We start from the raw sequence: 15426 nt of genomic DNA on the forward strand, positions 1-15426 counted from the left end.
CAGAGATTCCTCAGAGGAGGCCCGTGCTCCCTCCTCACTGCTGGCTGCTGCAGCCAATATTTAGTTAAGACATTTTATCAAGTTTATAGACGGGTCTGTCGCCAGGCTTCCTCTGCTGCGGCGGGGAAATGGACACAGTGATGGAGGTGATGTCAGGCTGTAATGAGTTCTGCCTTGGACCGGATTTTCTAAAAACTAAGGACAATAGAAGGTTACATGCAGCATGTGTGTTAAAGACACACTGAGCAGATATGAACTCTCCACAAAACTTGCAACTTACTTTATTATGCTTTTCTTGGAGCTTCCTCATTTGTCAGCTTGATTTGAACTGATTTAACCCATTGAGAATGCAGATGGAAGTCATACATTGTATTAGCATAACCAAAGCTTCTGAACAAAATGTCCTGATATGACCCTTTTTTTTGGAAATGCTGCTGTAATATAAACCGTAGGAAAAACTTGGACTCACAAACATAGGAGAAATTCTGCTGCTGCTGTGATGAATGACTTGTTTGCATCGTTCTCGCTCGCTGAGTTTTTATAAATATTAATAAGCTCTTTAAAAATGAGCCATAAAATGCATTACAAAGACAGCAACTTGTACATTTAATAAAACATGGTTGTTGTGATGTTACAGAAAGCTGACTGCACAGATTTCCTCCCTACAGGACGCTGAGAACTTGCATTTTATTTACATGCCCTTTAAAAAATGAAAAATAGTGTAACTCCGTAGAGTTTTAGCTTTGGCACGGTGTTCCGCTCTCACTGCCAGTGTTCTGAGGAAATATGCAGCTATGCTGTGCTGCGTGACACTTGACCTACAGCTGAGCTCAAGGACAGCATGATGTGTATAAATGAGACGTTACTGTCTGAGGAGTTGTGCAGCGCTTTTTTTTTAAGCCGGCGTGATGAACTGCTGTGTCACGCCGGCTGTCTGCAGCCTCAGGTCAGCACGTAGGAGGAAGTGAAATGATCACTTCTCTAGTGTGTCCAGCCTGTGATAATCAGACAGAAAGGACCTGGTGGAAGTACAAAAAGTAATAACATCTAAAGCTGGATTACTGAGACGACTCCACACATGTATGAAATAATGCCTTTAGATGTGAAGAGGCACACTGATGCGCACATAAAGGTGGGCATGATGTTGTATAGGAAGGACTGCTTCCTTCTGCCTCACTGCTGCTTCTGACTGAACAGATACAGTCAGATAAAATCCAAACCTTCAGAGCTCAAAGAGAATCTTCGGACAGTAAATTTAACTGGCCTCCTGCTGCATAAATAATGCAGAGCTTCTAATTTAAACCTGTTGATACACCAGGATGTGTCTTAAATATTTAGCACTTTATTCCTTGTGTTTGTCATTGGACTTACAATTAGTGTCATTATTGTTTTTTTCAGTCATTTATCTGCTCGTCTGTGGCCTGTGATGCACTACATATGAGTTCTTTGTGTTCCAGATTAAATTATTACTTTGCAGAAATTAAATATGAATAAAAAAAAGAAGCATTTATTAACAGCTGATCGTGCAGGAAACATGAAGGAAACAAAAAAAGGAGCATAGTGTTCCACCACAGGCAGTAACTCTCATAAAAACCTTATAAATATCCGTTAACAACGTGTAATATTTCCTCAAAAGGAGTCACAGTCTTAAATGGTCCAACACCAAGCCTTTACAAAGAGTCTCTTGTAACTAAACAGCAAACTTGTTCCGGATTATTTCTCCACCCTCCACCTCCACCTGCTCGTAAAGCCACTTCCTGTCGCAGCGGCACTCGACCCCACACCTGCGTGACCCGCACTCGGTGCAGGGGTAGAAGCAGCCCATGCAGTCCACATCCAGACAGTCACACATGTCCTTGCCGTTGGAGATCAGTCGGCCTTTGTTGTCATACACTCGGCTTTTGGCTCCGGTGTTTTGCCTGCACGAGGAGTTAAAGCTGATGTAATTAGATCCGTTCGGTCTGATGCAACTTTTTGATTCGATTTTCGTGAAGCATTTTCCCCTCAGTGGTTTTTTTCTGTAATCGCTTTTTCAGCTGTATTTATGTCTGACATTGTGAAATGATCAGAGCTGCACCTCTGTATAAATCTACATTACTACTGTCAACATCTAACAGTCTGACAACAAAGGCTCTCAGTGAGGAGGGGCGAACAACATCAGGACACTTCTGTCTTGTTATGAAGTTTAAGGTCAAACCTATAGTTAAAAGCCCAGGACCTAATGCTTCTGAAAAACCTGTACGGGACTGCAAATCCTTAGTTTGACCTAGGGATGTCCCGATCCGATCACGTGATCGGAAATCGGGCCCGATTACGTGATTTCAGACTCGATCGGAATCGGACATTACCTCCCGATCAGGACTCGGATATATATTTATTAGGGCTCTCAAAGTTAACGCCTTCTGTGCAGGGTGGCCCTGTGTCCTGTAGTGTAGGGGTATGGGTAGGGGTGCGAGAGGACCTGGTTCGAGACCTCGATGAGCTGCTGCGTGTGTGAAATCTCCTAGCGTGGCGCTTTGGACACACACACACACACACAGGTTTTTGCTGCAACGAGTGAGTTGCTATTTGCCTTTATAGAGAGTCGGATCGGGACTCGGTATCGGCAGATACTCAAAATCAAACGACTCGGACTCGAGGGCAAAAAAACCTGATCGGGACATCCCTAGTTTGACCTGTTCTGAATTTTCAGTTTTTATTTTGGAATCTTATTCATTTCATAAAAGTGCTGTGCAGGAATAAAGAGGTGTAAACTTCAGCACCGCAGTGTCTCACCTGTCATATAGCTGTTTTCCTCCACGGCCGCCTCGTCCACCCTGCAACATGAATAATAGCATTTATCCCCACATGACATAATCCAGGTGTTGAGGTGTCATTGGGTGATTTCTTAAACTATAAATAACGTCAGCAGCTGGCTTCGAGTTTCATAAACCTCTCTTTGGATGTTAGCTTGAGCATCACTCAGTGTGAGTGTGAAATTCTATTTTCCTACTTGTTCATGAAGAAATAAAGATCACTTTTAAGAAGCTGGTATGAATCTGGTCAGGTGTACAGTGACTGGAACTCACCCTGGTTCCTCCTCGTTTCTCTCTGCGTAGAACAGCTTCCTTCAGCCTGTCTCTGTCCGTCTGTGCCACCACTTGGTTTGCCACAGGTGTCTCCTTTGGTATTACTCCTCTTTTACGGAGCTCAATCTGTGGAATTTTTCACAGTGATCCTTTTTTACTTAACATAAAAAAGTAACACACAGAAATCTCATGTTTTAGGATAATAAACGCTACAGTGTTGTGAACCTTTGACGAATCCTGCCCCTGTGAGAATATGGTGGGCACGGCGTCCTCCCTCAGAAACTGTTTGCCATTGTAGTCCCTGAAGCAGTCGGGCCTGAAATGCTCCGAGCAGAGGCAGGTGTTGGCAGTTGGGATGAAGTTTCTCAGCCCCAGGCTGTGCACCCATTTGCTGGCAAGCTGAGGCTTGCTGAGGGGGAAACTGACACACACACAGGGGAGACAGAGAGAGGTGTCATTTTCAAACCAGACATCACACATGTTATAAGCAGGTAGTCTTAGAAAACCTATCATTTTATTGAACACAGTCATTTTGATGTAATCTTCTCTATTTTGTGGGAATGTGTGCATCAGTTCATTCCCAAATTTTTAGCACATATCAGCCAGACATTGTGGAATACGTCTGTAACTTATAAATGAAAATTTAATAAATTAATGGGACACCCTTCTGTTTCCCCTCAGAAAGCGTTCTTATAACACACTCTTACATTTCTGCCTGTCTTTTAAGGTTTATGGTTTGTTTTATATATAGTGTAGTGTATTAATTTACCTTAATCTCAGTCAGGCTAATTTAAGGAAACTGTATTTATTGAGTTAAAATACACAACTAAAAAAACGACCTGCAACATTAGCAGTATATGTTTCACACGTATTTTAATGTATTATTTGCCTTGAAGCTGTTGTGGTTACGAGTGACAACTTGTGGCTTATGTTGGCTAGCTCTGCTGAACTCACGTTAAGCTAGTTCAAATCTTACCGGTAAAATCTTATTTCCGACCCTTTGACGAACTTATTGTTGCACCCCGTAGCCGCACAGATAACGGGCATGGTATCCTTTTTGTCAAAACTGTAGAATAATGCAGAAAATAAAGGACAGACAACATCAGCAACACAACGTTTGTAGCTGTGTTTTCGTTTCTACTCTTCTTCGGCGAAACTTAATGTATGTCCGCGTTTACTTCCGGTTGCTCTTTGGGATAGTCTGCTCTCTAGCGGTGGCTAGTGATAATTCAAAATACACTGATAGTTATGGGCTGCAATACATTTTGAATGTATATTATTTCATATACATTAAACTACTTAATCAATAATAAATTGTTTTTAAAAGAAAAGTTACATTTTTGCAATTATTATACAAATTATTGTTGATAATTTAATTTAATTAAAGTTCTTCTTAACATAATTAACTGTAGTATCCGACATGTTTGTTTACTTACAGCTTTTAACGTGTTTTTTTGAGTGTACACATTTTACTTACAAACTAATATCAAAACATATTGAGGGATATCATGGGACTATTTGTTGCCCTTTGTTGTACAGCCAGGTGTATTTTACGACAGTTATATGTGATGATTTGTGTTATACCACATCATAAACTTTCTTGCCTTTTCCTGAATATTTTTCGTGTGTGTGGGGACTTTACAGCCCAGCTGTCTGTAAACACCGGACATGATGAAATGTGTTTCCTGCTGCGGGCCTCTCAGCTCCACAGGGCCGCTCAATCACATGATGTAACTACGTTGGCTAGCGAGCTAACATGTTAGCCTCGGTTGTCAAAGCCGCTTTCAGGAACCACGGACGGACGGAGTAGCCTCGTCCAGCCAACATAGTAGTCGCAAAGTCGTGAAGTCACCTGGCAAGTCAACGTTTTGTCTTCCTGGCATTTTTCAACGTGCTTCTGAAAAATCGTTAGTTAGCCATGCTAGCTAAGTTGAACTTGTTAACAGGGAGTTCCTTTCGTGTGTGTGTGTGTGTGTGTGGGTGTTAGGCTAATGATACTGGCCTTGTTTGGATTGACCGTGAAGCTAAACTTACCTAAACACCCTGTTGTCATTTTTACAAGCTTTCTTTGCTAGCTAGCATATTGCCGATGTCGCGTATTCAACTTGTTTTATCGAGCTAGCAGTTCGAACCAGAAGCTAGCTACATTTTCTGTGTAACGCTACCAGGTAAACAATAACTTATTAACTAAGCTAATGTAAACACCAGATCTAACCGTTAAATCTGTAATAAGTCAGTCCCAGTATCGGCAAAACAGAAGTGGTCAGGTGTGTTTTGACTTTGCACTTTCACTGTCAAGTGTTGACATAACACGATTGCAAAACAACGTCTATATGGAAGCTAATAGTCACTTGACAATTAGGTAACCATGCATGCTAAGTGTAAATTAGCCGAGGGCTCACAGGGTGCTTGTATTTATGCACAGTACGTCTGAATAGTGAACTGTAAGCTTCTGCAGGCATTCGTGTGTTTTCACTTGTGTTGTTGTGTGGGTGGGTGTTTGTGGGCGTGTACAGTCGTGGCATCTGTTCCATCTGCTGTCAGTGCTGGGTGACTTACATCTTTATCACTCTCTTAGTGACCTGACATAATTCCCAGTGCAGCTCCACCTAATGTCACCCTGAGAGCAGGGTCTCTCCCTCTCTCTCTATATATGATCAGAAGAAGTGAGAACGACAGGGTGGATGTGCAAGCACTGCATCGACTACTTCTTCTTCTTCTTCCAATCTGTGTGTTTGTGGGGAAAAGCAGTCAGATTGAAGCACCAACTTTCTTCCGTTCACACCGAGTAGTTGCTGAGTTTAGACGTTGAATCTATTATTACTCTGGGAATTCATGACGGAGTCTGTTCCCACTCTGTTTTCATGCTGATTGGGTTTGTTGAGCAGGATTTTCTCGTTATCACTGTGACATATTTATTCTCAATGCCTGAGTTTACTCATGAAGAACTTTGCTCTGTGCGTCCATCAGTCTGAAACCAAAGGCTTACTTTACATTCCTGTGTGGTTTGTGTGACTAATATTATGGCAGAAAGGTGTCCAAGAATGTAAATTAAAGGCAACTGAACTCATGTTTTTTTTGCCTCACTTTAAGTCTTTGGACAGAACATGACCTGTGATGACTGAGAGCATCCACAGATATTAATGTGCTCATTCGCTGCTTTATTGATTTTGTTGGCACTTTCATTTAATTTCCAGCCGTCTATGAAAACATGCGCACGGACAAAGGTGACTGACTGATAAGATGCAGGGGACATTGGACTTTAACACGGAGAGAGATCAGGGTGGGGATGACATGAGGTCACATACAAAGGATGAATGTTTTACAGCCAACGAAAATTCACCCAATAAAACACAACGAGCCCTAACGTACCTACATTAACTTCTTAAACACTGGGTCTGGTGCTTGTTGAATGAGATGAGCTGTGGACCTGCAGTCTGCTCTGATGTTTGATGTATTGATTTGTGGTTTCTCAATATGTGAATATTAGATCAGACCCTTTCAGTTAAATGATTGGTCCGTCAAGATATAGATCAAGTGTTTGAGTCTGTCAAAAGTGGAGAAGACGGGATGGTCCTTTGGTGTCTGTGCACCCTGAGTCTGCTTGAATGAAACAAAAAAAAAAAGTCCTGTGGGGATTTAAGAGTCATGCAAATGACCAATAGTAACCCGTGGTGTTCCCTCTTTCACCCTTCCTCCTCCTCCTCCTCCTCCCTCCCTTTCTCCCTCCCTCTTTTCTCTTCCCCCCCCCCCCCCTCCGGTCTCCCATAGGGCATTGCAGAAAGGGACTTGCCTCCTTTCCTACTCATCCTCTTCAAGATATCTGCCATTTAACTTCTGCACCATAAGTCCCAGGGTCTTTGGCATCCTCAAGGATCATCAGGCGAGGTAGTCCTTCCATCAGCGGCAGGATTATAGATGGACTGAGGCCGTGGACTCACGTTTGAGATGGATAGACGATAAATAAAGACATCAGCCTCAGAGGTAAGGCCAGTCCAGCGCTTTTAGCTGTCGCAGAGTCACTGTTGCAGATTAATTTGAGCTAAATGGGGCTTTGTACTGAACTGCTGCCCTTTAGTGTTTTTATTTAGGATTTAGCTGTTACCTAGAGCACTCGTCAGTAGAAGATATTAAGTTCTTTTAGCTGCAAATATTTGAAAATGATATTTATCATCGTTCTTTTTGGGTAGAGCTGCTTTTAAAAGCTACGTTATGCTAAGAAAGTGCGTTACTTTGTGACCGTGCTCTTGTTTGGCGGGTTACTGTGGTGTGTAGATGCTTATCAGTGCAAATTACTGCCATCTCTGATTAACTCGTTGGTTTTATTATGTGGACATAATCTGCCTGGAGTTATGTAATTCTCTTTAAAGAGGCACAGAAACCCTTTGTGAGTTATCTTCCAGGAGGGCCGGCCTTCTCCTGGAGGTGGTGGTGAACATCTGTGAATCAGGGATTGAGCCATTTTGTGGCTGTTTTTTTAAGTTTACTGTCGTCAGTGTGGTTTTCTACATATTCACCTATTATATAATTATAACAGACAGAAAACTCAGATCTGGCAGCATTTGGCGTCTTATAAAATAAAGTATCGGCATTGGCTCAAACTCACCGACAGGCAGATAACAGGTGACACTCAATACTCATACATGTGTTTGAGAACTTACCTCATTATCTTAGACGGAAGAGGAACAGGTGTAGGTGTATTTTACAGCGTCATAAACTGATAGCAGGTGTTGTGATGATTGCAGAGCATCGGTTGGAGGAGGAGGAGTTTTCTGCAGTCATGGATATCATGCATCCTTAGTTTAGTTGGTTCCTAATTATGCTGTGAAACATGCATTCCCTGTGCTCTTTATACTGACTGTGATTTGCTCTTTAAGGTCCACTGTTCTAATCAATAAGCACGATAGAGTTTTTACATCGATGTGATTCATTTGACAGACGTTTAATTCGCTGGTACCCACTACATTTCCATCAATGGTGGAAGGAGTAAATCCACACGAGCATCCATACATGACCAAAAGGTCTGATTCCATGAGACCACAGTAAACAGTCAGTTGATATAATGGACACGTCATTTTGTCTTAAATAGTGTTTTATCACATTAAAATGAATTTATTATTGTTTTAAATTGTTCCACAAAGCCTCCACCCTTAAGCTGGTGTTTCTGTCTTTCAGCTTGGTTAAGAATAGCCAGAAATCATGCCTGTGTGTCTGCTGAATCAGTTCCTGGTATCCATACAGAGCACATGACAGACTTTCATTTCTGCTTTTGCGTCCAGTTAGCTTTCCAGTACGCATATTTTCATAGGCAGGGCATCAGTCGACCTTTTTTAATACTTCACATCTGTCAAAGAATATTCGTTCTGCTGTGCAGGATCATATCAATCACCACTGTTGATGTTATTTGACCACATCCGGAGATGTGGACAGTTACACAAGACACTTTCTCCAGTGTGAATGGGGCCTAAGTGTGTTTCAGGAGGTTGCTAAGGAACTTCAGTACACCTAAGGGGATGTTAAGGGTTTTTTTTTTGTCATTTTTCTTCCACAGGTACATGTTGATTTCGTAATGACAAGCTGCTGTGCAGAAGATGTCCACGCTGTCTGTGACTGATATCCCAGATGTTGGTCATGGTATGCTAAACCACCTGACACACACACATTTCTCCATGCTGCTCATTGTTACTCTTTGTATACTTTGTATTGTGCCTATTTTTGGTTGCATGGGTGTTTCTTACATCCTCTTCCTGAAATGCATCCATATGTCACAGCTTTAAGCCACAGAGCGGTTTCCGTGGTGTGTTACTCCGGTGTTGCATCATGTTGTTTCAGAAATTTATTTTGGACACCTGTCACAACTGTGATTAAAAAAACAAAAAAAATCAATGCGTCGAACGAATGTGTCTTGTTTGTGTGCCCCCCCCCCCCTTTCTGTCAGATGAGAGTAAGGTGTTTGACGGGGCCTCTGAGCTGCAGCTGGACTGCATGGTTGAGGAGAGCAGTGGAAGCGCTGCAATGAAACACGACGGCCTGCTGTCACTGACTGACCTCTCTCAGCCAGATGACTTCTCCATCCCCCCTCATAACGGCCCTTCACTGACTGACATGAGCAGCCCTCTGCCAGTAGAGCCAAGCGACATTAAGCTGGATCCAGCTGCAGGCGATACACCTGCCAGCACAGGTGAGGCTGTTATGATGCTCATTTTAAAGGGACATTTCTCTTTATAGGAAGATGATATGATGAAGATACATATCATACAAGAGTCTTGCCACAGAACAGGAAGTGTGCTGTTACTCTCATAAAAGCCACAGAAGGCAGGAGGTTCTGGTCGACCACTGTGTGACCTTTGGTGCTTTAATTAAAGCAGTTCTAGAGCTGGGAAATGAGGCCACTGACCTCCATGTTACAGCAGAAATAAACATGTTTACAGTTATGATCCTAGTTATTAGTGCTTGAAGCTAATAAGGCTTAATTGATTAAGGCCTTGAATGCTTTGAATAACTAAAGGCTCCACCACAGGGGGGGCGGAAAAAGCTGAGGAGTTGTCTGCAGTGACGTTGCTGCCTCTCAATAATAATAATTGTCTCTGTTTGTTCAGATGGACAGCCAGTGAAGAGAAAAAAGGGGCCAGCTCCAAAGATGCTGGGCAACGAGGTGTGCAGCGTCTGTGGCGACAAGGCCTCTGGTTTCCACTACAACGTACTGAGCTGCGAGGGCTGCAAGGGCTTCTTTCGGCGCAGCGTCATTAAAAGTGCCCAGTACTCCTGCAAGAACAATGGCCGCTGCGAAATGGACATGTACATGCGCCGCAAGTGCCAGCAGTGCCGCCTGCGCAAATGTCGGGAAGCAGGCATGCTGGAGCAGTGTGAGTGTCCGCAGGACGAGAGAATCGGAGAAAATTGAAGATTGGAAAAAAAAAAACACACACAAAATGTGTCCTCTCTGACCTGTAGGTGTCCTGTCTGAGGAGCAAATCAGACTAAAGAAGCTGAAGAAGCAGCAGGAGGAGGAGACCGCCCGCACGTCCACAGTGGTCACGCCCACTCCTCCGCCGGAAGTGGCCGCTCTGGACCCGCAGCAGCAGGAGATGATCGAGAAACTGGTGGCCATGCAGAAGCAATGCAACAAGAGGTCGTTTCTCGACCGACCCAAAGTGACGGTAAAGGGACGAATAATTGATTTTTTTTTTTTTTTTCTGGTGTCACAGAATTCTGCTTTCAGGCACTGACGCTGGTTTAATCCCTCACAGCCGTGGCCGCAGAGTCAGGACTTGCAGAACAGAGAGGTGCGTCAGCAGCGCTTCGCCCACTTCACTGAGCTGGCAATCATGTCAGTCCAAGAGATTGTAGACTTCGCTAAGCAGCTTCCTGGTTTCCTCGAGCTCACGAGGGAGGACCAGATCGCTCTGCTGAAGACATCAACTATTGAGGTTTGTCATCCCCGGTTTATCATGAGTTGTTGTTTAAGAATGAAACTGACACGGTTTCCTGTGTGTTTGTGTCCCTCAGATTATGCTGCTGGAGACATCTCGACGGTACAACCCTGCCATCGACAGCATCACCTTTCTGAAGGATTTCAGTTATAATAAGGAGGACTTTGCCAAAGCAGGTGCTGGTTTCTGTCCACCAGAAGAGATGTGGATATTTATGTGTCACCAATGCTGTCCACCCACAGTTTGTCCATCCCTTAAAGTGTCCCTCTCTCCTCTCTTACCTCCTCAGGGCTTCAGTTTGAGTTCATTAACCCCATCTTTGAGTTTTCGAAAGGAATGAATGACCTGCACCTGGACGAGGCTGAATATGCTCTGCTCATCGCCATCAACATCTTTTCTGCAGGTCAGAATTTAACAGGCCACACAGCCCTGTTACAGTGTGCGACACTTGCAGCCGCAGATTAAACGTTGTTCTTTGTTTCAGATCGGCCAAATGTGCAGGATCACGATCTGGTGGAGAGGCTCCAGCAGCCTTATGTGGATGCACTGCGCTCTTACATCATGATAAAGAGACCAAATGTGAGTACAGTTTACATAACCTCTCCTCCTGTGTGGACTCTGTGTCAGCATAACCTGCTTGTTATCATCACAACGATCACAGTGGGTCAGAGCTGAGCTTCCATGTTGTGTTGTTTAGAGTGGAGGTGGGCTTCAGGAGGTAGGGGAACACTTAATGATGTGAAAGTTCTCTTCTTCTGTTTTTTTTTTTTTTAACTTCTCAGGATCACTTAATGTTCCCTCGTATGCTGATGAAGCTGGTGAGCCTCCGTACACTAAGCAGCGTCCACTCGGAGCAGGTTTTCGCCCTTCGCCTCCAGGACAAGAAGCTTCCGCCGCTGCTGTCTGAAATCTGGGACGTCAACGAGTGATGATGTCACACTCCGCGGCTTCCTAAAGCCTGACACAGACAGACAGACATGGCATCAGGCAGGATCACTGACTGTGCCGACGTGGTCACGGATCGGTTAGAGAATTGAGATTTTTTTTTTTTTTTTTCTTCTTCCCCCTTTTTCACGAGGAGAGCGTCGCCGCCCGTGGCTCTCAGACAGACTGCTCTGTGTTCATTAAGATGAAGATGAACACGTCTGATGTTTGTAGATGCTGACATGATTGTGGTTAAATACCAGCATCCAGCTCATTAGACACTCTTGATTTAATATTTGTTAAATGTTACGTCGGTCTGTAGTGCAGTTCTGTATTCTTCCTCTTAACAGTTCTAATCAGGAAGTACTTGAGCAGGCGTGAGCTGTGGCTGTGGTCTCCAACGTCAGGAGTCAGGATCACCGTGGCACATTCAGTAGTAGAAGTAGATTCATTTGCAGCCGTGCAATAGTTGGAAATACAGCGCAGGGCACGAGCAGGCGTGTGTCTGCTGTTCACTTTATTGATTTTAGGTTCAACTGAACGAATAGTACAAAAATAATTAAAAAAAAACTGGTTGGTGTAGTCGCTCAGGTAAAGTAATGTGAAGTAGACCTCTGGGATTTGGAGGCATCTCTGTTAGTTTTCTTCCAAGCGCATAAGGGACCTCTGTTGGTCATTTAATAGATGCCTGTTAACATTCATGTAAAATTGTATATTTATTTTCACACGAGAAAATGTATAGAGTGCACTCATTTAAAAAAAGGATCCACAGGATTGTACAATCACACACACTAACGCACAAGAACGGTAAAAACTGGAGACGCAGCGATGATGTGAGAATCCGCTCGGACAGGTGTATAGAATAATAGAAAGGACAAATAAGTGTGTGTGAAGATTTTAATATTTTTTTTTTGATTTGTGACTAAACTAGGTGTGAGACATGTACGTGCAGAAAACATTAATGACAGTAATTTGAGCAAGATTTAGAGGATTTTTGCAGCCTTTTATTTTTGATAATATATGATGTATGAATGATACAGCTGAGAACTATTTAACTGAATCTCTTGTTAGAACCTTCTAAAGGTCTGTTATTATAATTATTATTATTATTATTATTATTATTATAGCCTGGAGTATCTGCCTTGTGTAGGTACTCCACATCATCAGCTTTAACTGGTCAGATTTTTAGAAAACAACGTACCAAAACTAACAGGGAGCAGAGAACAACAGGAAGGAAGGTGTTTATACTCGGCTGCATAATGGATGATCAGAGACTGTTCTCTCTTCCTTCATTTAGTCAGGAGGGCTGGACGGTACAAAGCCTGTTTTCTATCACCCTGACACTCGCTGACTGTAGATGTCGTTCCCGTTTTTTTTTTTTTTTTAAACATTTCGTCTGTCGACCAGCAGAGCATTGTACGCCATCGTTCAGCTTATTAGCATCTCCATCCGCAGTTTTTATGGTTTTTTTTTTAACTAATAGAATTGCACCGGTCGGTTAAAACATGTTACAGCTCAAGTGGGACAGAAATAAAGAGATCTGCAACTAACGATTTGTAAAACTTTTATTTACTTCTCTCTGTATATCTAATTAAATTAAACTGAATCACCACCTTCCAGATGGTCAGCTCACAACCACAGCAGACATTTTGCCTGCTCACAGTAGGAAATTACAAAAAGTCAAATCTCAGGTGTTAACAATGGCTTCATCCCATGCGGCTACAACGGCAGGACCCCGAAGCAGCTAAATGGAATGCAGCCATCCTCCGCTCTTACTACAAACACCTGTTCAGTTCCTCACTGCGACAGGTTACAATATGAACTCATACTTACTCTCATTATTTTCCATTGAGTCCATCTATCATGTAAATAGAAAAGATTTTTTTTTTATATGCATCTCTCACTGCATGGGTGAGCTCCGTCTGTCGCTCCGCAACAAGCTGATTCTGTTTGTCCACATTCTTCGTGGTATTAATGTGTTTTCCTTCCTCTTCCTCATCAGTTTCTTAGAAAGAATAACAAACAAATAGGGTCATTTTTTTCCTGCTAATGGAAGCAAAGAAAGAGTTCCATTCCCTTCTCTCTCTGTGTAATGTTGGTATTGCTAATTGGACATTTGCCCTGATTATTATCTAATATTTGTAATAAAAGACAAAGATGTCAGTGCTGATGTTCTCTCTCTCTCTCTCTCTCTCAGACCACGTATTGTATCGAGCCCTTTTTTCCCCCTCTTCCTAGAATTGAAAAATGGGAACATATTTCTGTTGTTGTTGGATTTCTCGCACATCCTCTTAACCCGTCAGTGATGTGTTTGATGGTTTTTATTCTGTTGTGTACAGGACTGGCGAACTAAAAGCAGTGATTTATTTCAGTTGGCTACGTAGAACATTCTCTGGGTTCACCCTCAAGAAAATGAAACGTGAGGTTTTGTTTTTTGGTTTGATGCTTGCAGCAGCGTGTCTTTAGCCAAACACTAACCACTTAATAAAAAAAAAAAAGATGTTGAGATGATGTTTCCAGCCTAAATCAAACTGAGTGTGAGCTCTGAAGCGTCAGTCGTAAACACTTCTCTGTGTACATGCTGTAGGTATGGAGATTAATTGTACTGTATATACTGTAATTGTCATCTTTGATCTCATTTAATTTCTGTCTTCTGCGAGTGACACTGTAAACATTATTGATATATAGAAATGCAAACCTATTTTAATACTTGTACCTCCTGGAGACTGGAGTCTGTTTTGTATGTACAGTATAAATTAAAGCTCTGCTGTAGTGCTGATATGTTTGGATTCAGAATGGCTTGTTTTGACACACTGGTACTCGTGTGATTGTGAATCTAAAAATGAATTTGGATCCAGCGTGGTCAGAACCGCTTCCATAGCAACAGACAGTCCCTCTGTGGAAGTGTATTGAAATATATAAGAAATCCCCCCCCCCCCCAAAAAAAAATGATAGAACCTGTAATCACAAAGAATTAAAGTTTCATTTCATGTGTGTATACGTGCTGCTCCTGTGGTTGCGGCTGCTGTAGTGATGTGGGGGCATCAGGTGCTGTGGTTGTGGTTACCAGTGCTTCGAGTTTCCTTGCATGTGTGCTGCGTGGCCTCTGGGGGAGGATCTGCAGGTGCTGTCTGTGGCTGCTGTGCTTGCTGCAGGTAGAGACGGTTTGATATGGAGGCTGCAGGGGCCAAGGCCTCAGCTGGGGTGGCTGCAGGTGCAGCCGTGGACGCCGGTGTTGTCGTGGCTGCAGCTGCAGGTGGTTTATGTTTGTGCTACCGTAACTACATCTAAAAAAAAAAAAAAAACCCTCAGGTATCAGGTCTGTCACTTTAATCATATGTGACTGAACATATAGAGAGGACAGGTCTGAGCCTTTATGAGGGACTCATGGGGCTCATCTTGACAGGATGTCAGCTCAGCTAGCACATCACAATAAAAATGGAATATTCAAATAATAATAATACAACTGCAACTTTATTTATTTAAGCACTTTAAAAACAACCATGTTGACCAAAGTGCTATAACCATCTAAAAATGCAATCGAATAAACTAAAAAAACAAATAAATGAAAGAATGTATTAGAACAAATTGTAAAAGTATTATTAATATTATTATTAATAATAAAAAATATTAATACAATTATTACTGATAGTGTAAATATATTAATACAATTATTAATAACATCAATAACCATGGTATTATTATTATTATTATTATTAATAAAATAATAAGAAATAGAATAAACTAAAAAACAATAAATGAAAGAATGTATTAGAAAAAAATAAAATGTATTATTATTATTATTTATTATTATTATTATTCATAATAAAAATATTAAAATTATTACGGATAATGTAAATAATAATGTATTATTAATATCATCAAAAACATGGTATTATTATTACTATAAATAATACTACTACTAATAATATTAATAATACAAAATAATAATAATAAAATAAAATAATAATAATAAATACTAATAAAAGTATTAAAAATAA

The 15426-nt window shown here is 41.9% G+C and overlaps 2 protein-coding genes across 2 annotated transcripts; one reads left to right on the top strand and one right to left on the bottom strand.

Annotated features, from left to right (window-relative positions):
- Positions 1-587: 587 nt before the first annotated feature.
- arl14ep (ADP-ribosylation factor-like 14 effector protein) lies at positions 588-4219 on the bottom strand. The gene is made up of 5 exons (XM_028402072.1): positions 4045-4219; positions 3294-3489; positions 3069-3194; positions 2776-2816; positions 588-1919 (listed from the first exon to the last, which is right to left on the bottom strand). Exons 1-5 carry the CDS (start codon positions 4113-4115, stop codon positions 1691-1693), a joined length of 663 nt encoding a protein of 220 aa, XP_028257873.1. The 5' UTR covers positions 4116-4219; the 3' UTR covers positions 588-1690.
- Positions 4220-6842: 2623 nt separating this feature from the next.
- Positions 6843-14206, top strand: nr1h3 (nuclear receptor subfamily 1, group H, member 3). The gene is made up of 10 exons (XM_028401534.1): positions 6843-7052; positions 8620-8702; positions 9007-9249; positions 9668-9934; positions 10023-10228; positions 10319-10498; positions 10578-10677; positions 10791-10904; positions 10986-11080; positions 11284-14206. The coding sequence occupies exons 2-10, from the start codon at positions 8660-8662 to the stop codon at positions 11428-11430; spliced, it is 1395 nt and encodes a 464-aa protein (XP_028257335.1). The 5' UTR covers positions 6843-7052; positions 8620-8659; the 3' UTR covers positions 11431-14206.
- The last annotated feature ends 1220 nt before the right edge of the window (positions 14207-15426 follow it).

The sequence above is a fragment of the Parambassis ranga genome, chromosome 3 (genome assembly GCF_900634625.1).
Source record: "Parambassis ranga chromosome 3, fParRan2.1, whole genome shotgun sequence".
NCBI lineage: Eukaryota > Metazoa > Chordata > Actinopteri > Ambassidae > Parambassis > Parambassis ranga.